Source organism: Penicillium odoratum, assembly GCF_028828045.1.
Source record: "Penicillium odoratum strain IBT 22623 chromosome Unknown utg000006l_segment0_segment0, whole genome shotgun sequence".
Lineage (NCBI taxonomy): Eukaryota > Fungi > Ascomycota > Eurotiomycetes > Eurotiales > Aspergillaceae > Penicillium > Penicillium odoratum.
In genome coordinates this window covers 2,466,514-2,485,063 of record NW_026643148.1, presented here as the reverse complement: position 1 = coordinate 2,485,063, position 18,550 = coordinate 2,466,514, and the positions used below count along the sequence as shown (strand labels likewise).

Below are 18,550 nucleotides of genomic sequence, written 5' to 3'. Positions count from 1 at the left end.
GGTACTGAATATTTGCAGTCTGCTATGGCCCACTTTTTTGGTATGACTTTTGCAGTCTAGTAGACTGCAGTCACTCCCATAGGATAGTAAGAAAACTATAAAGTAACTAAGTTAGTATTCATTTTTCGCTGTTTCAAATTTTATGGCTTTATTCCTTATAGATAGGGTAGAGGAGTAAATTCCCAGATTTTCAGGGCGATCGGTAAAGTATTTGACATATTAGGCAAAAGAAGAGCTAGGCTTTTTTGATTTATCCAGCGTCCTTCCTCTAGTGTATCGAGAAAAGATGACTAGTCACTCCAAGTTTCCCAAGCAGAGAAGGCAGAGACGCGTTTAAGGGAGTGTCCAGGACTAGGATATTGCGGAGACGTCCTGATCAGCCAAGACCTCCAACGGCTGTGACTGAAACTTGCCATCAGGTGATAGTATAGGAGAGATGTTTGTTGATTACACAGGTCAATATATCATAGAAGCTGGCATATTGCAATGAAACATCTGTTGCCCAAGTTCTCCAATAGCTCACAGTGAACTAAAATTGGTGCGTGGAAGAAAGTATGAAGCTGGAGGAGGAAAAGTGATAAAGATGAATATCAGATATAATCTTGCCTATGTATAGCACATTCTTCTATTTATCTATGTATATGAGCTAATCGTCAAGCGAATCTAACATCTGTAAACACTCCGGTGTTAACATTGAAGGAAAAAGAAACCGAATTCTTGAAATACAAGAAGATATCATGACTATGTAATATATATAGAGAATTGCTAACCAATTTTTTAGTTCCTACTTACTATATCTCCAAGTCAGCTACATTAGTATCATTGTCTGTCAATCACTTAAAAGCTTTGGCTCTTCAATCCTCTTATTTACATACCTGCGCACTTTGTAGCAAAGAGCGAAGACACCTGGACAGGTAGTGAAGCAGATGCATTAGATCTTGGGAAAGCTCGAACATTTACATTAGGTTTATTCAAAGTGATGCGTTTATCATAGCATACTAGCTAGATATGGTATTGAATCGGTGATGGAGTAGCCACTCTCAATCATGGATGAAGTTATAGAAAGGTAGTAGTGGCAACTAATCCCGTTCCGGTCCGCGACATTTGAACTCATTTTTTCTTCTCTCTCCCTTCAACAACCAACTCAATGTCGCTATTCTCTACCACTCGTACAATCACTGGGGTCTTCTCGAAGCCCCAATTCCTTTCCATCGCACGATCGTCGGGTCCCCACCGCCTGTACTCAACGAGGCCGCCGACCCCCAACAACAACGCCCCCCAAAACAGCCGCTCCAATTTCAAGGTCCTACCCATCATCGCACTCCTCGCCATCAGCTCTGGATCTTACGTTCTCCTCGTGAAGTCTCGCACAGGCCAAAACCCCGTCTCCAGATAGAAAAAAAAAAATAAAGAAATCCAACCCCTGAGAACTGGGCCACACCCCCTGAAACCAGCCACGGCCAGAATCTCCAAGTCCCGACTTACCTTACCCAATCCGGATCGTCCCTTAACCCCTCCATCATCTGCACCTCGAAAACCTAAATAAACCCGACACTCCTCAATTCACCACACAACCACTCTCTCAAACTCACAAAACCCTTCCTTTCGCAATGGCTACTACACCTCGCTTCTCGCCGGAAGATGTCACCGTCGTCTTCTTCCTCGGCGGCCCTGGCAGCGGCAAAGGCACCCAGTCCGCAAACCTGGTTAAAGACTACGATTTCGTCCACCTTTCCGCCGGCGATCTCCTCCGTGCCGAACAAGTCCGCGAAGGAAGCCAGTATGGCGATATGATCAAGACCTACATTCGCGAAGGCAAGATCGTGCCTATGGAAGTTACTGTTGCTTTGCTGTCCAATGCCATGGCCGAGTCCCTGAAGACCACCCCCCCGCAAGCTGGTACCAAGGCGCGGTTCTTGATTGATGGATTCCCGCGGAAGCTGGATCAGGCTGTCTTCTTTGAGGCTACTGTTTGCCCGTCGGAGTTGGTGCTGTTCCTTGATTGTCCTGAGGCTGTTATGGAGGAGAGATTGCTGGAGCGTGGAAAGACTAGTGGACGGGATGATGATAATGCGGAGTCTATTCGCAAGCGGTTCCGCACGTTTGTGGAGACTTCCATGCCTGTTGTTGATGATTTCGAGAAGAAGGGCAAGGTTGTTAAGGTTTCGGCTACTGGGTCTGTGAAGGAGGTTTATGAGCTTGTGAAGACTGGTATTGAAGCTTGGGGTGTGCACCGTCGTTGAGATAGGTGACTTTGTATATAATGGCATTGCTGGAGGTGACTTGTTTGCGGTGGTCGGATTTGCTGGCCTGTTTCGTTTCTGTCTAGCCTGGATATTAGATCAATAGACCAATCCTTTCATACTCCTGTTCTACTAGTCTAGGACGTATTTTGGAAATGTTTGTATTCTTGATAAGAAGTTGTCCCTCCAGAAAACATAAAAAAAAAGACATGACATGACTCGTGGGGATCCCAAATCAGCGGGGCCAGTAGATCCATTCCTACAAACTGGCCAGGACAAAAGAGATATAAATGCATAAAAGAAAAAGAAAAAGGATGGCTCCCCTCTATTAACGGAAAGGAAGAAATTTTTTGTGTTCTGTGAGTTCCACTCCACATAAAACACCGGAATCCATGCACTCCCAAGCAACCCAGCAATCAATCAAGACTTTACTCGGCAGTCGCCTCAACCTCGCGGGGCTGAGAAGACTGCACAGGCTGCTCAGACTGCGCGGGCTGGATGCGCCGCCGGTCACCGAAGCGGGCCTTGTCACCGTTCTTGGCCTCCTGGTCCGCAGCGGCCTGGATGCCCTCACGGACAAAGCGCTCACGCTCGGAGCGGATGACGCTCAGGACACCCTCCAGGGAGCGGCGCCAGACCATCAAACGACCCTGAACCTCGGACCACTGCTTCTCGCCAAAGACGCGGTAGGTGGCACGGTGAACAAGGAACTCCTGGCGAAGCTGGGAAAGCTTGCCCTCAACGAGACCAGCACGGATGGTGTCAATAACCCACATCTCAACCTCGGCGGCGGAGACACGCAGAGCAGAGGCAATGGTGGCGTAGGGGAGCGAGCGAGAGGGGGTGGAGGAGGCAAGCGAAGTCAGGGTGAGCAGGCGCATCTTGGTCTGCAGGGCATCGGCGGCCTCGGCAAGAACACCACCGGAGATGGAAGCGAGCGGGTTGGCGGCAATGAAGTCCTCGTAGGCATCGAGGGTGTCGGAGGTGAAGATCTCCAGCAGCTCGAACAGGGTGCTGTCGCTGGAACGGAGACCCTGGACGGCGTCAGAGGCAGTCAGGGGAGTGAAGTCAAAAACAGCGGGGCGACGCAGAGCCATGGCGAGAGCGCGAACAGCCAGGTCGCGAGCCGCGGGCTTGCTGGCGTCGGCTGCGGGGATGGTCTCGAGAGCCTGCACAACGTGCGACTGAGCGAGGTCCTCGTCACCGGCGGCGGTGGCAGCATCAGCAATAGCCAAGTGCAGCTTCTGGGCCTCCTCTCCGTCCAGTTCCCACGAAGCCAGCCATGTGGGCAGCTGGCTGGCCAGCTGAGGCTTCAGGGCCTCGAAAGCGTATCCGGATCCAGACTGGCGAATGACGGCCACGATAGCCAAGAGAACGTGGTACCGGCTGGAGTCGTTACCGGACAGAGTGTTGAAGATGGTGGTGAGGATAGAAATGGCCAGTGTCGGGCCGAATTGAGGGGAGGTGGTGATGGGCTTAGCGAGATAGGCGCAGATGCGAGAAAGGAACATATCCGGGTCGGAGGCCAGGTGAACGAGGTGCACAAGCAGGTTGTAGGAGGGAATAATCTCTGCCATTTCAATCTCATGTCAGTGTCTTCCATCGTCAAGGGAGAAAAAAAGTTGCAGCATTGGTTCGTCGTGTATCATTTTTCTTTGATCGGTCGCAACTTTGTATCCTCGCACTTCGCCCACTCACCTTTCTCAGGGGCACCGTTCAGTGCAGCGGCGGCAGCCACAATCTTCTTCAGGACCTCATCGCGCTGCTTCAGGTCGGGCTCGCTCTCGGACTGTTCCTGCTCGCGGATCGGCTGGAGGAGCGGGGCGATCTCGGACTGGAGGGTGTCCTCTTTGCGGAGAGCGTCGACATACTGGGCGAACTCCTCGGCGAGCTCGGAGAAAGAACCCTCAATGAGGAGGGTGTTAGTCGGAGCGGGCATAATGGGTTGTGGGTGGGAGAGAGGGAAAGAGGGAGGTTCTTTGATGGTGGAGTCTATCGATAAGTTGAGAAATTTCAGTGTGTGCCAAAAAGTCTTGGCGAAGGGAACACTGATTTGTCCGTACAACCAACGTCAACCAACTTTCATACTACAGAGTGTACTGATTTTACGCTACCACCAGAGATCAGGGAAATGATATTTTCATTAATCGAATATCATGAAACAAAATTAGTTGAGTGTAGGCCACTTGTTATTAAAGCACAGTGCGCCAATGCAGACAGCTGATGCGTCGCCGCTCGCAACGAGAGACGAACACCACCTCCATAGACAAGGGGATAACATCAATGCAAGGAAACACCAATACAACGGGGAATCGGATAATTTTTAACGAGCAGAAAGCAAAAGTCGACCTCGCGCTAAGATAATGGGATGCAAACAAAAGAAAACGCGATCCAACTCGGCAACATTCAATCATATGTGTGATCACATCACCATGCGCATGGCAAGGAACATGAGACCAGCCATCAAACCAGTCGAGTAAGTCTCGAGGAGACCTCCCACAGGAACAGCAGCGTTGGTAGCTGAGGTACTCGCGGCTGCCACTGACGTGGTGACGGCCTTGTCAGAGGTGTCGGAGGTGTCAGTGGCCGTGGCCAGAGACATCAGAGTGGTACTGGTTGCGATCCTAGAAGAAGATGTGGAGTGGGTGGCAGTGGCATTTTTGGTTCCACACTTGGCAGCCTTCTTGCAGGCCTCCTGGCCGAAGGAGTCATTAGGGTGGGCATCAACACACTGGCCGTAGTTGGCTTCGCAGACATAGAAGGGGACAGTCTGAAGGTAAGGTGTGGAGTCGGCAATCTTGCCGTCAGCGCAGATGCAGCTGAAAGTCAGGGTGGCCTATGCAAAAAATGTCAGGTCAGAATGCTGGTATCATTCATGTTGCCCGTCTGAGGGTGTCATACCGGATCGCAGGTGTTTTGCTTGGTGTCTCCCTTGCAAATTGCCGGGCACTGGTTGCGTTGACCAATGCACCATGAGTCTGTTACGGATCCGTCAGCTATGGTCGCGTCAAACCTCCAAACCTCCTCTGAGAAAAAAACATACTCAGCTCATCGGGCTTGACGAGACCAATGTTGAAACCTTCAGGGAAGCTATAGGTGGAAGACGAGTTCTGGCCCAAAGCTGTAACAGCAAGGGTGGACAGGACGACGATGGAGGAAAGCATGATGAAAGAGATGTGGAAGTGGTAAATTGATACACTAAAACAATGTAGCAAGGCAGAGAGTTATGGATGGAGGATGAAGGATGTGAAAGGTAGGAACGGAGGATAAGTATTAAATAATGGGTTTGGTTCAAATACCATAACTGCCAGGGTAACTGCGAACAGTCAAATAACTTTCTTCTTTTCCTTGTTTCTCCTCGTTTCTGCTGTTTCCGTTGTTTCTTGTTTGTACAAGTTTCACTTCATGTTGACTTCCCCTTACAACTGTACCAATTGTCAATAAACAGAAAAAAAGTAAATCAACAGCTTTGTAAAGATATCTATTCGCCACTCTATCCTTACTCTGAGTATGGTACAGATGGGACTTTCATACATGATCTCGTGCGGGAATTATTGATTCCAACATTGGTTCCTGCATTCCAATCCGAATTCTTCATCGCAATCACCCAGCCTCCTTGCAGCTGTCACGCGGCGACTCACGCCGATTGCATACGATTGCATACCCAAGTAAGACTCCAAGAAGTCGGGCCAACAAACCCATTAGATTTGAGACACATGGGATAAGTTGATCAATTTATCCCTGGCCTCTGAATGGCCTATTTTCCATGGCAAACCCGCCCAACGTCGATCTCTTATAGATTTCACCGCGAATGGCCGTTTACCCGGTACCGAGGCTCACCGAGCTCCGGGGTAAGAAGGGTGATTAAAGTTGTCCAACAATATCTCTCCTTACAGAAACTCATCTCCTGTGCATAGCCTGCTAATCTTGTGAAACCAAATTAAGAAAAAATAATGGTCGACACGGCTGCTGAGATCGCCCACTTCCGCGCCCATCAGTGGGCCAACTCTCTTATCTCTTCCGAGGACTACATCCCAATTGAGACGGACTCGAGGCGCATCAAACCCTCCACTGGAGAAGATGGCTACTTCTCCAGCACCCTAGGCACTTCATCTACCATCCCACACGTTCTTACCCTTGAACGGCGCAATATCTCACCCCCGCCCTCCGAGGTCCCGACATGGCTCCCCACAAGCAAGCAGGATACCGGCGCGAAACCCACTCCGGCCGTAAACCCGGCCGATGTGCTGATGATTTTTGATCTGGGGAGTCCGGGCTTGTCGGGCCATCCGTCTACTGTGCATGGTGGTATTACGGCGACGCTGATTGATGAGGCCATGTCTCTTGCGGTTGCGGCGCATACCAAGAATCCATCATCCCAACCGGATTCCACTGAAAATAACCCTCGTGGAAGGATCTTCACTGTCCAGCTGGATGTGAGATATCGACAGAAAGTGAAAACTCCGGCTTTACTCGTTGTTCGCGCCAAGGTTGTCGGGCGCGTTGGTCGGAAGTTCTGGGTGCGGGCGCAGGCTGTGCAGGAAGATGAGGAGGGCGCTGGCGGTCATTTAGAATGGGCGAAACGGAAGGTTGTGAAGGCTGAGGCCATGGCTTTCTGGATGACTATCCCAGAGCCACGGCTGTGAAAGAAAGATTATATATACATATAGACCAGGTGATGGGACGTGTGTACATATCTGCATTCCCACAATGTTGGCTTGTAAATATTCCAACGTTGATTTCTCCATCCTCCCGAGGTCTTATTAGAAATAACGCATACATGTATTGAAATCCTGCTATCCCGGTACAATTTGTCTGATGCTCTATTGGAATCGCGTCTCATCTGCAAATCTATACCTAAAACCAAACATCTACAACTTCTCCATCTTTCGGCTGCCCAAATTCCGACTCGCACTAACCACCAAACCAACCTGCGTCCCCAATGCAACAACCTCCCCATCCTGATCCAAAACAGTAACATCCAAATCCGTCCTCCCATCCCTAACAACCTTCGTCACAATCCGACTATAAAGCCATTCCACCCCACCAGCAGGCAAATGCTTCTTCATATCAATATTCAGCGTAACAGTCGGATACCAAAAGTTAGCCTTCATCTCAGCAACGCTCTTCCCATTCTCCTTCGCAATCGCCTTCGCAGAAACACTATCAAACCCATCCAACGCCATGGGAAACATATCAAGCAAATAAACAACCGCTGCGTCAGTCCATCTCCCATCCTGATCTCCACACGGTCTGAACCGCGCCCACTGGTCAATAGCCATCACCCCGCTTCGCTTCTGCTGCGTTTCGCCCTTCCTAGGCCCATATAGTTCTACTTGGGTAGCCGCGCGCCGGAACTCGGGGTACGGAGGTTCGGTCTTCACCCATGCGCCATCCTTGCCTCTTGCGAGGGCGGCGAAATCCACTTGCCCGTCGGGGAGCGAGCCAGGGGCGGGCTCTGGATGCGCTTTCCAGCCCGTCGGGACGCTGATGCCGACTTCTGCATCCGGGGGGCTAACGGTGATGTAGCCTGCTACTTTGGTCTCTAGTTTGTCGGGTTGTTTTTCGGATGGTTGGAGGAGTTTTATGTGGATTGTGCTTGTGCGGGCGCCGAGCTTTATGTCTTCGACTTCTAGGGTTGCGGGGCCGGCTGCTGTGCGGCGGATGAAGGAGAGTTGGAGGGAGATTGGTGAGGCGGGGGTGGAGTATTGCTTTGGGTGGGCGTGTTGGAAGTGTGTTATGGCTAGTTTGTATAGGACTGCTGATGTGTAGCCACCGTGGGGGACTGGGGATGTGTTAGTCAAGTTTCTGCGCCAATTGGTAAGGTAGGAGTAGATAGAATTACCGGTTCCAATGCACCATTCTGGGCGGAGATGAGCGCTGTATTTGTTGGCGCCTTGTGGAGTGACGCAAATTGCGTCTTCAAAGGCGGCGTTGAGAGGCATGGTGAGTTGGGTATATGTAGGTCCACGGTTTTATATGCCTCAGTACATGTAAAATGAGAATCAAGTACTAGGACCGGGGTTCTATATCTATACTTGGGGTATTCTCCACTCCGCATTAAGGGTCTCGATGAACCTCGGCTCAGCGGTTAAGTTGATTAACATCGGCCGACGCTGAGTCAGCCATCATAGCTTTTAGCTTCAAGGTAATATCTCCAACCTTGCAAGGTTCAAATTTTATCTGAAATGTATGTAAATTAATCTTTAGCTGCATGGGTTGGAATTCAATATAATTGAATCGCAAACATTATCCGTAAAGGTTGACGACATCAGATGATTGCTCTGTGACACATCGATATATCCACAATTTCTACAGGAACCAGATCAAAGCGTTTACATCTTGCAACCTGCTGTACCTCCTAATCATCATCCAAAAACAGGGGAAAAAGAGAGAACAATAATGAAATAACTCCTGCTACCTCTTGATATCATGACTTCATTTTAGCACGCTGGAATTTGAGAACATTGATCAGTCTTTAGATTGGATTCGCCGGGCGCTGCTGGGCTTCGGGCTTCGGGCGAGCAGTTAGTTGTTGCAAGCAAGACAGGACACCTAGAAAAATTAGTCATTGTTAGATAAAACCAAAGGTAAATCAAGGCATAACAGAAAGTACTAACCTGTTACTCCCTGAGTCAATGTCGCTTGGGCCTCAGTGCTTCGCGATCCTAATGTGACCGTCATGGCGTAATCGACGGCATTAGCTTTTTGCAACTTATTGGCCCAGCGGAACACGGGCTCATCTTCACGGTTGTCACCAATGACCAGGAGGAAATCCGGTTTCGTGACCTCTTCTGCCTTATCAGATCCTAAGCACCATCGCCAGACCTGCTCTGCAGCTGACGCTTTACTGGTGCTCACGAGTTCCACAATCAGCGCGCCCTCGACGGGGATCGCATGCACACCGTAACTAGCGCAAGCGTCGTTGATATGGTCGGCACATTCAGCAGCGAGACGACTGGCGCCAATACGATCCTCGGCAGAACCATAGTGGAACACGAGCGAGCAGTGGCGTTCCTCGATCCAGCTGCCTTCGGTCCGGTCTTTGAAGTAGCTCAAAATGTTGGACACGGACTTCTTCCAACTCTGGATGTGTGTCTTCTTTGCGAGACGAGTCCACTCGTCAGACTGAGGATCACGGACGAAACATCCGTTCTCGGCGATGAGTCCTAAATTATTGACTTGGCGGAATAGCCGTTCCATCTCCTCTGGCATGCGTGAGCTCATCACGTAGATCAGATTAGCAGGATCATCGGTGAGTTCCGTCAGTGTTGTAATGGCTCGCTGAGGGGTGGTAAGAATGATGCTTTGTGGGGATCCCCATGAGGCAAGGGTACCCTCGTAGTCCATAATCATGAGCCGGCGCTTGGTCTGCCGGTATCGCTCGACAAGCCTGGGGACGGAGAGTCGAGGAACAGCCATTATTTCTCGTGATGACTGCTCATTCCAAACATGTTTCAAAGATTCATTGAACGACTTGACCCAATTACCAGTAGAGTTGCTCAAAACTGCACGATGAAGCTCGTCCCACACTTCTTTACGTTCTTCTTCGCTCCGTGTTAGCGCTGTGTGGATGGCTTCTGAACACTGTCGGTAGTCCCAAGGATTCACAAGGAGAGCGTGATTCCCAAACACAGAAGCGCTGCCAGTGAACTCGCTCAGAATGAGAGACCCGTATTTCTTGTCGCCGTAGCTGCCATCCTGGCAGTAGACGAATTCATGACTGGTCAGATTCATTCCCTCACGAAGACTTGTGATCATCAGAGCATCCGCGACAGTAATCAGAGCGAGATATTGGGAGAAAGCAAGGTCTTGTTTCAAGAAAACCAGAGGTTGATGAGCTAGTGTCGAATGGGTGGAGTTGATTCGCATAGCGATGTCAGATATAGTAGCCTCCAACTCGGGCTGCTCTGTAGTACTAGTCGCGACCTGAATCAAGACTACCTGGTCTGCCCATTCAGGGTAGGTGTTGAGGAATAGCTCGTAGCTTAGCAGTTTTTGACGAATTCCGCGCACCGAATCGATTTTGTCACGAGACACAATTAGCCGTTTGCCTTGGTATCGCTCGGAAATGATATCGACCCATTGTTCCACATCTGGTGTATGGCGTCTCTTATCCCAAGAAGTCGGATCAATACCAATGGGGAAGGTACCCACGTTGATGAAGCGATCCTCCATCTGAATTCCTTCATTGGTTGCCTCCACGCAAAGAATACGACTGCAAGTCTGCAAGAAATGTCGACAGTATTCTTTGGTCTGGAAACCGATTAGATTAGCACCGAGGATGCCTTCGAGCAGCTCCTTGCGCGGAGCTATGCACTTGAAGACCTCAGAAGAAGGGAATGCGATGTGCAAGAAGAAGCCAATCTGTGCATCGGGAAGTAGCTTCCGTAGCATGGCCGGGACAAGTAATAGATGATAGTCCTGGACCCATATCGAATCACCCCGTTTCCAGTGCTTGGCGATCCGGTCCGCAAATTCCTGATTAAGTTTCACATAGTAAATCCATGAATGATCCTCATACGCTTTGCTCTTCGGATTATCAGGGATCTGGTAATGGAACACGGGCCAGAGGATAGTCTTGCAGAAGTGGGTGTAATGTCCATCAAAGTCGCCATCATGCACGAACACGGTCAACGAGTCGTACTCGTCTTCCAACTTCTCTTCAATCTCATTGCGAGTATGTGCTGCCAAGGCATCGGTGGGCATTCCCAGAGTGCCTACCCACATCATCTCACCTAAGTACCCCGAGTCTTTGGCGGAGCGAACCGCATTGCGTAAACCACCGTTTCCTTGTTCCGCGGTCTGAATGGTCCATTCCGCCCGAGAAAAGGACATCTTTCGAGTGACAGATGCATGCTTCTTACGTCCTGGGTATGGCGCGACCTGTTCGGTTTCCGGGATGTTCGGGAGCGTCGGTTTGGAATTCTTGATCGGCACGATGGGATCTTGGTGCTTCAGGATCGACGGAGAAGGAGATACGATGGTCTTCCGCTTTGGCTGAGTGAGGGAATTTGTCGAGCCCCAGGCTGGAGAATGGGCTTCACTCTCCGTGAAGACCTGATTTCCCGTTGGCGGCGTAGATGGAGGAAATGGGTAACCCGAGTGTTGCTCCTCGGCCTTGGCTAAATCATTGGCAAAGATGCGCTCATGATCTGTGGTCGCACCCGGGGTGAGAGCTGGTGTTATTTTGGGGGTTTTCCTCTCGAAAAGACTGGTCGCGGTGTTTTCCGGAGTTACTGGATCGTTGACAGGATTCGCGACCGGGGGAGGAGCCGAAGCAGCAACATTGTTACGGGACTTGGCAACGTGGAAGTTGACCGTGTAGGGCAAAAAGCTATACAGTAGAGTTAGCCATGTGGTTTGGTGTCACCGCTTCTTCCTGTACTTACAGCGACGCAATAAACACGGTCATGATGGAGGGGCCCGGTGGGGGAGGGGTAAAAGGGAACGGAGGGGTACGAAGGAATCTCCGCGTTGAGGTATTTGGTAGTCCACCAAGGTGGTGTTTCCGTGAACAAAGTAAGTGAAATGGACATCAATTGAGAATAAAGATAGGAAGATCGAGACAAATCAGTGGAAAATCAGCATATCCATAATCCCTCATAACTACGTCATGTGTGAGGTTGCGAGGAACACGGGTGTTTTGCTAACAAAAGTTGGTCACTTTTATTACATTTCCAATCACAGTTTTAAGCTAAGTCTTACTTATTTTTAACTCAATGACAGCATGACAAGGGGAAAGACTTTACGAAGTACAAGTTGAACCAGAATTCGACTTGATTTGCAACTTTCCTATTAATCTTTACAGATCCATCATTGGCGGAATGTTCTAGGTGGGTCACCTGACGGCGAGTGAGGTAATCAGTGATTTCTTGATTTACTAGATCCACTTGCACGTTCCAAGTCTATGGCTCAAAGTAAACTTCTGATTGGATCTCAATTGGATTTCATTATTTACTAGGGCTTATCTTATCATTTACATTGTTTGAACCCTCGAAAACTAGCATAATAACGACATTCTGGGGTAAAGTCAACTTTACCACTGGTTTTTGGGACTGAGATCTCTGTTCAAAACATGCGCAGCCCGTACCGCAGCATCCGCCTTGATGTGAGGAACCCTCGATCAGCTCTTTGCGTAGGAACTATATATCCTCATATCTTAGAGTCTTGTAGGACCTTTTATAGGAAGTGGTGATTAAGCTCGATAGAGTGAGATGATGTGATTTTGATCATGCTAAGCTCATAATGGTTGATCTTAAGTTCCCAGCTGATTCTTTGACTAGGTATTATCAGGCTTAAGATCTATAGCTTTTCCTCGTTTTGTATCTTTTCCTGCAGCTTGTTTTCGGCAATAGTAAAGTATATCACAATACCTGAAGTCAACTCATACAAGATCCTATCACTAGCTCGAAACTTTAATATAAGTTCAAAAGGTAGGCAATAACATAAAGAAGTGTGTACTTGCTCATGAGTCATGACTCTAGAACTAGCTGGAAGAATGACAAGTAAGCAAGAGAGTAGTGGGAAATTTGGGAACTAGTCGAATTGTTTCAAGGAGTTCAAGTATGACCAATTGATAGCAAGGTGGATAGTCGACGCTTCTCTAGGACAAACCTTGAGGGATATTGTAACAGTATAGGGTCAGGCAACCCTAATCCACTCTCTCAATAGGACTTACCTGGCGATATTTGTTTGCCGGAAAGAAGCGTTTGTGATAGATATGTGAGGAATGGTTATAGAAATTTGCTATCTTTGATTTTCTGCCACTTTATTATGTGATTTTGGCTGATCTATCGATAAGAAACGTATGGTCAAGCGTGCTTACTGGTCATTCGCTAGTGAGCTGACCCTCGGCCAGAATCCCAGCGCTCCCGGACCGAATTATATTAGTCCCTACACCAGAACGAGGAAAAAGCAAAAAGAAAAACAATTACACTGCCTCAGTCAGCAGCTTCTGGAGCCACGTCGACACCTGTGTTTCATTCTCGTCACTGATGTTGGTGCGGGGCTGGAAATGAGGCTCTGCCGTGGAAGAGAAAAAAGCAGAATATAGATGTAGCTCTGTCTCCTGCAAGAGTCAGGTTGTTGATCAGAAATCTCTTGTCAAATCCCAGGTACCATTTTTCATAAATATATCGTTAAACCCTACCATGAGTCGAGAAATAGTCATCAGAAGCAGACACCCTCGCCAGGATGCCCTGAAGTTTGTGACCGAATATGGCAAACATACTCTCAAAGTGGAACAATTCATCCCGGCCGCCAGACCAAGTGGTCTCGACTCGCACAGCTCCCATCCGACGCGCCGTATCATGCCCGGGGTATTTATTACTAATGTGTGAAATTTCACATTTATCACATTCTGACCACTCGTTTCTAGGGACGAACGGCTCACGAGCCTGCCATTAAGAGCGTCTCGGGCTACGTTATCGAGACGGGAAAGTCGTTTACCATCTGCGACGATTACGACTTTGCCAACCCCTCTAGTAGCGGATTGGGATTCCATGTGAATGCACAGCTGGGCAGGGAGACGAGGGCCTATACCTCGGGTCGCAACAGCTCCGAGGAGTATTACGACCGGGCTAAGATGACGGACGAGTGGTTTATTTCGATGGGGAGCAGGATGCTGCCAGGTGGTATACGCAGGGTCATTTATGCTGAATCGTTTGGACGAAGAATCTACATTTATGTATATGCCCCACATGTGCATGTTCTCTCTCCATGATTTCTCAGGAAGTTGTTGAATACGATCCTCTGGTTGTTAAAGATCAATAAGAAAAAAGTCGGCACTTCCAGAGCGCAAATAGGTACTTTGATTATGATATGGCCGTCAATTTCATTTTAAATTCAATGCATATCTCTTGAACTCAAATAAGTTTTCATAGGTATCTCGCAAAGCCTTCCAAACGGAAACATCATTAGCCTTCTAGGAGTGGCAAGACCTAACTAGAGGGACAGAGATCATAGTTCCCATCGGCGTTATTACCCCACCAATTTGGGAAGGCGTGGGAAGCACCTCCGGCTCCAAAAACCGCAAAGCTGAGAATAAACAACACTATTCCCATAACAGACGTTAGTTCCCAAGCTGTATGAGATGGGATGGAACGTTGGATTTAACTTACCAGTCAGACTTGCACCATCAAATGCACCAGTAATCAGGTAGGAATCTGGATAATCAGTCAGTAAGATTGAAACCCGTCCGAATTGGGGATAAATTCTCACAATCTTTGAAGATTCGAGGTCGATAATTACGCAAATAGTATTGGACGTAGAAGCCGCAGATGACCCAGCTGAAGAGAACACAGGTCTGACTCTGGTTGTAAGGGATGTAGCCAGCGTATTGAATGAACTGAGGCATGTTGATATCGGCAACGTCAAATCCACGAATTTTAGGAACGAACTAAAGAAATGTTAGTCGGTGTATTGCAAAGAACGTGCATCAAGCTACTTACATAGTAGAAGATGCGATGGGCAATAACAGCAGCACCACCAATAGCAATACCAATAGGAACCATCCAGTACTCACCACCCATCTTGTAAAGATAGGAGGCAAGAGCCCAGGAAGTTGCATTAGTGTTGTAGGCCTGCATAGTAGCACCACTCCAGGAGTTACTGCCACTTGATGATTCGAGAACTGCTTTGTTTTCTCTGACAATTGAGATCATCATAGCGTAGTTGACAAACCCGCCAAGAATTGTACCCCAGATTTGAGTCAAGAACATGACACGAGGGGGAATTTTCACTAGGTCTATTTTAGATCAGATACAAATTATATGAGCGAGAGACTCACGATATTCGCCCATCTTTAGATCGTTGGACAGGTTAACCGCATTGGAGATGACATTGTGCGACCAAGCCGCAAAATACATGTTTCCAACAGGACGTCCAGGAATCATCAGACCCGCCAGCATCTTCGAGAGGTTGTTGGTTGCAATACCATTGCCGTAGCGAGAGTACAAGATAGTGCTCTGAGCAAAGTTAGCGCGATCCCGGAAAGTTCAGGTACTAGATTCACTCACGAAGGGCGAAATGATGATTCCAACAATCAAGGAGACAATGTATGCCCAGACTGGGAGCGAAATGTTCTCCTTGATGACAACAATAAGACCAAGGACAAAACTAACGACCAGAATAACCGCATACCACCACCAAGGTGCTTCTTTATAGTGCCTGGTCATATGCTCGTGGTGGCGATCATCATACCGACCTTCCCTGGCTTTTTTAAACGCGGCATAGATGTCCTTGCCCCAGAAGAGGAAGCAATGAACAATAAGAGCGCCAATCTTGAAGATGGTCAGATGATGAATTGGATACGAACATTAGGGTGACTTGGTATGGTACTCACAGCGGCATTGGCCATAAACATGGCAAAAGCAAAAGTTCCGGTCAGTTTGGGTAGGCCATACTCGAGTAAGGCCTCTTCATCGAGCACGCCGCCAACGAAAACATCAGCGACGGGGTATGCGGTTCCGTTACTCTGGAGGAGCTTTGTCGACATGAAGGGAAGCGATCTTGCGCCCCAGCCATTTCCGTAGTAGATGCCGAGCATAGCGATAAAGCAAACTACAAATCCGGCAGCTTGGTGAGCCTGAAGCGTAAGAGGAAGAGAGGTTTGAAAAGAGGTGATCTATAATCATCAGATATTTGCTTAACAGACGAAGTAGTTTGATCTTACGTATTGCCAGTCGAAGGAGATATTGAAAAGACCAAGACCCTCATTGTTCAAGGACCCTCCGAATAGATTCGTAAGAACAGCAGCCTTACTACCAGTAGCCTTCATAGATGCCAGACACTGCGGAAATATGTGTTAGTGGGCTTATTCCGTGTCCAGGCTGAGGGAAGAAGTACCGGGATGGAGACAGAGTTGAGCCAAACGAAGATATAGGCAGGGAAGATTTCATAGAGACTCATGCCGGTAAAAGCATACCAGAAGTATCTCAGTGGCTTTGAATTCTTCAGGTCCTGCCAATGAAGCCCTTGGAGGACTTTGACAGTAGGCAAAGTACTCCAGTAGACTGCATCAACGTGCCAGACCGCAATGGGACGCATGATTCCACAAATTCCGTAACCAAACAGGCCAATAGAAATGGTACTCAATATGACGGTTGTCGGAGTCAGTGACATATCATAGAACAGCTCCTGTGCTGCGAAAACTTGGGAGGAGGCGGCGGCATTTGAAGCACTTGTGGCCGTGATGGAGCAGATTGCATGTTCCTTCAATGTCCAAGGCCCAGTGTTGATGAATTTGATAACAGTGATGTACCAGGGAAGCTTGCCTTGGCCGCCGTTTGCCCTCCATCGAGCCTCGAACTTTTCTCCGCGGGGGAGGAACTTTGCCCATGCCCTTCCGACAAAGTAAGAAATGAGGACGATGAAGGTTCCTTGAATGGTAATCGAGGTCGGTTTGAACTATATGTTGAACAATTAGTTAGAGTATCTACCCATCCATCACTAATACGGTAGAGAATAAGGTAGGGGATATGGTAAGAGACAGGTCATTTAGATGGAGATGTACATACCATGTAGATCTGGTACATGACCGCCTGGAAGCAGGCGAGACCGGAGGCTAAGACGAGGCTTCTGAATGTCAAAGCTGGATCATGATCGTCCCGCAGTGGAAGCAAATACGTTGCCGCATCGGCACCATTGACGATAATTGTATCTTCATTACCATGGTCCTCCCCATCTTCGCCAGACTCGAAGGATGTAGTGGTGAGTTGATGTTCATTTTTGGTGATCACATTGACAGTGGTTTTCTCATCGAGGGCATCGTGGCCTGAGACTGACACAACGCCCTCCACAAGGGAGTCGGAGCGAACAGCTGACATGTTGGGTGTTCTTCCGTGAGCTGTTGTTTGGGAAGAGGTCGTTGAGGCTAAAGCTACACGTAGCCTGACAGAGACCCACAAAAATAGAGTACCTAGGACCTAGGTAGAATAATGGGGGGAAGAAAGGATGAAAGAGAGAAGTGAGGCGATGGTAAGCCTTCAGCACATTGCTGGTCTCCGGAGCATGGACAGAGGTCAAACAACTCTTTCTGTGCAACCAGGTGCTCCCTTCTTATAGACTTGCCATGTGGGAGGGTCTTGAAAGCCACAACACCAGTAAACCTTATCTGGTCTAGCAAATTCGAGTGAGCATTGCGTACATCGTCCAGAAGAAAGCAATACTAGCAATAAATGGAGCCGATATTTCCCGGAGTACGAGGGGTTTTCCATATTGGCTCTAGCAATACTACCTCATAATCAAATATTTGAACGCTTTATGCGCCTCTAAAGTCTTAGAGTCTTGGAATTTGATTGCTATCTGGTACACCAGCCTTAGGCCTGTTCACGAGTGGGAGGATCTTGCCACTAAGCAAGATAACCTCGACCAGTATTCCCAACATTCCGCTATCATACCAAGACTACCAAGAAACCATGGCGGCCACATGTAGGCGAATGTTTTTAAGGCATGCCATTGGCGTGGGTTATCACGCCATGCATTGGCGTTCGACTAGGGAGAGATAGAGATATTACAGGAAATTTAAAAAGAGGGGCGAACATACGCAAGCTTGCTAGTCCCAATGAGGTTTGACAGTTCAACCAGCCATAAAATCGTCGAGGCAAGTCATCGAGCCAAACATCAAGCTTACTAGGCAATTTAAATAGTGACAGGAAACTTTCTAGTCGTTCCAATTCCTCTAGGTTTTTGTGGTATCGAGAATAAGGCCGGATTAGCCGAACGGAAAGATCTTAGGGCTCGGAAGTCCGACGGGGCTCTCACAGCCATCGACAATCGCGAATGAGGTCCACTATGAGGTTATGCAAAATGCCAGTCTTGGTCGTTTTGTCGTTTTGAAAAGTGGGGGTCCTTCCACAACAGCCGAGTTTACTTCACAGAAAGATAGTTACCATGTTCCTCAAGCGAAGTAGATCCACTCGGTCCCCGCGAAGTCTTTCTTAGCCGAGCCAAATAATATAGAACAGTCGTGACAGAGGCTAACATGATAAGAATATATTAGACTGGAGGAAAATAATGACTCGGTATTACAGTCGTGACAGACAGTTCCTATCTTTTCTCTACTCTAAATACTTTGGATAAGATATTTCTCGAGAATCGCCACTCGAGGCATAGCTTATCTTAGGGAGGTTATGTGCCGATGTACATGTGGCGCTAAACCTAACCAGGCAACACTAGCCAGAATAGGGTAATGTAGAGGTCAGCTGTTCACACTTTAAATTCAAATCATAACTTAGTTTATAACTAGGTTAGTTAGGGGGAAAGACTAAGCACAAAACTCAATTGTGAGAAGTTGTGCACTCGAT

The 18,550-nt window shown here is 48.4% G+C and overlaps 9 protein-coding genes across 9 annotated transcripts; 4 read left to right on the top strand and 5 right to left on the bottom strand.

The window, feature by feature from the left end:
• Window positions 1-1,147: 1,147 nt before the first annotated feature.
• On the top strand, window positions 1,148-1,396 carry N7520_009378 (uncharacterized protein; the record flags this gene model as incomplete). The annotated part of the gene is made up of 1 exon (XM_057143312.1): window positions 1,148-1,396. The coding sequence occupies one exon, from the start codon at window positions 1,148-1,150 to the stop codon at window positions 1,394-1,396; it is 249 nt and encodes an 82-aa protein (XP_056992600.1).
• A 214-nt stretch (window positions 1,397-1,610) lies between these two features.
• On the top strand, window positions 1,611-2,243 carry ura6 (uridylate kinase ura6; the record flags this gene model as incomplete). The annotated part of the gene is made up of 1 exon (XM_057143311.1): window positions 1,611-2,243. One exon carries the CDS (start codon window positions 1,611-1,613, stop codon window positions 2,241-2,243), a length of 633 nt encoding a protein of 210 aa, XP_056992599.1.
• A 428-nt stretch (window positions 2,244-2,671) lies between these two features.
• On the bottom strand, window positions 2,672-4,182 carry N7520_009376 (PCI domain protein; the record flags this gene model as incomplete). The annotated part of the gene is made up of 2 exons (XM_057143310.1): window positions 2,672-3,813; window positions 3,942-4,182. The coding sequence occupies 2 exons, from the start codon at window positions 4,180-4,182 to the stop codon at window positions 2,672-2,674; spliced, it is 1,383 nt and encodes a 460-aa protein (XP_056992598.1).
• Window positions 4,183-4,665: 483 nt separating this feature from the next.
• On the bottom strand, window positions 4,666-5,407 carry N7520_009375 (uncharacterized protein; the record flags this gene model as incomplete). Its single annotated transcript, XM_057143309.1, has 3 exons — window positions 4,666-5,079; window positions 5,145-5,221; window positions 5,287-5,407. The coding sequence occupies 3 exons, from the start codon at window positions 5,405-5,407 to the stop codon at window positions 4,666-4,668; spliced, it is 612 nt and encodes a 203-aa protein (XP_056992597.1).
• Window positions 5,408-6,196: 789 nt separating this feature from the next.
• Window positions 6,197-6,889, top strand: N7520_009374 (PaaI family thioesterase; the record flags this gene model as incomplete). Its single annotated transcript, XM_057143308.1, has 1 exon — window positions 6,197-6,889. The coding sequence occupies one exon, from the start codon at window positions 6,197-6,199 to the stop codon at window positions 6,887-6,889; it is 693 nt and encodes a 230-aa protein (XP_056992596.1).
• A 225-nt stretch (window positions 6,890-7,114) lies between these two features.
• On the bottom strand, window positions 7,115-8,188 carry N7520_009373 (thioesterase family protein; the record flags this gene model as incomplete). The annotated part of the gene is made up of 2 exons (XM_057143307.1): window positions 7,115-8,028; window positions 8,089-8,188. The coding sequence occupies 2 exons, from the start codon at window positions 8,186-8,188 to the stop codon at window positions 7,115-7,117; spliced, it is 1,014 nt and encodes a 337-aa protein (XP_056992595.1).
• A 533-nt stretch (window positions 8,189-8,721) lies between these two features.
• Window positions 8,722-11,658, bottom strand: N7520_009372 (putative alpha,alpha-trehalose phosphate synthase subunit TPS3; the record flags this gene model as incomplete). The annotated part of the gene is made up of 3 exons (XM_057143306.1): window positions 8,722-8,798; window positions 8,864-11,580; window positions 11,636-11,658. The coding sequence occupies 3 exons, from the start codon at window positions 11,656-11,658 to the stop codon at window positions 8,722-8,724; spliced, it is 2,817 nt and encodes a 938-aa protein (XP_056992594.1).
• Window positions 11,659-13,396: 1,738 nt separating this feature from the next.
• On the top strand, window positions 13,397-13,968 carry N7520_009371 (uncharacterized protein; the record flags this gene model as incomplete). Its single annotated transcript, XM_057143305.1, has 2 exons — window positions 13,397-13,564; window positions 13,624-13,968. The coding sequence occupies 2 exons, from the start codon at window positions 13,397-13,399 to the stop codon at window positions 13,966-13,968; spliced, it is 513 nt and encodes a 170-aa protein (XP_056992593.1).
• Window positions 13,969-14,185: 217 nt separating this feature from the next.
• N7520_009370 (OPT family oligopeptide transporter) lies at window positions 14,186-17,071 on the bottom strand (the record flags this gene model as incomplete). The annotated part of the gene is made up of 10 exons (XM_057143304.1): window positions 14,186-14,298; window positions 14,366-14,410; window positions 14,466-14,643; window positions 14,696-14,985; window positions 15,034-15,211; window positions 15,263-15,526; window positions 15,589-15,870; window positions 15,919-16,035; window positions 16,092-16,652; window positions 16,763-17,071. The coding sequence occupies 10 exons, from the start codon at window positions 17,069-17,071 to the stop codon at window positions 14,186-14,188; spliced, it is 2,337 nt and encodes a 778-aa protein (XP_056992592.1).
• Between the last annotated feature and the right edge of the window lie 1,479 nt (window positions 17,072-18,550).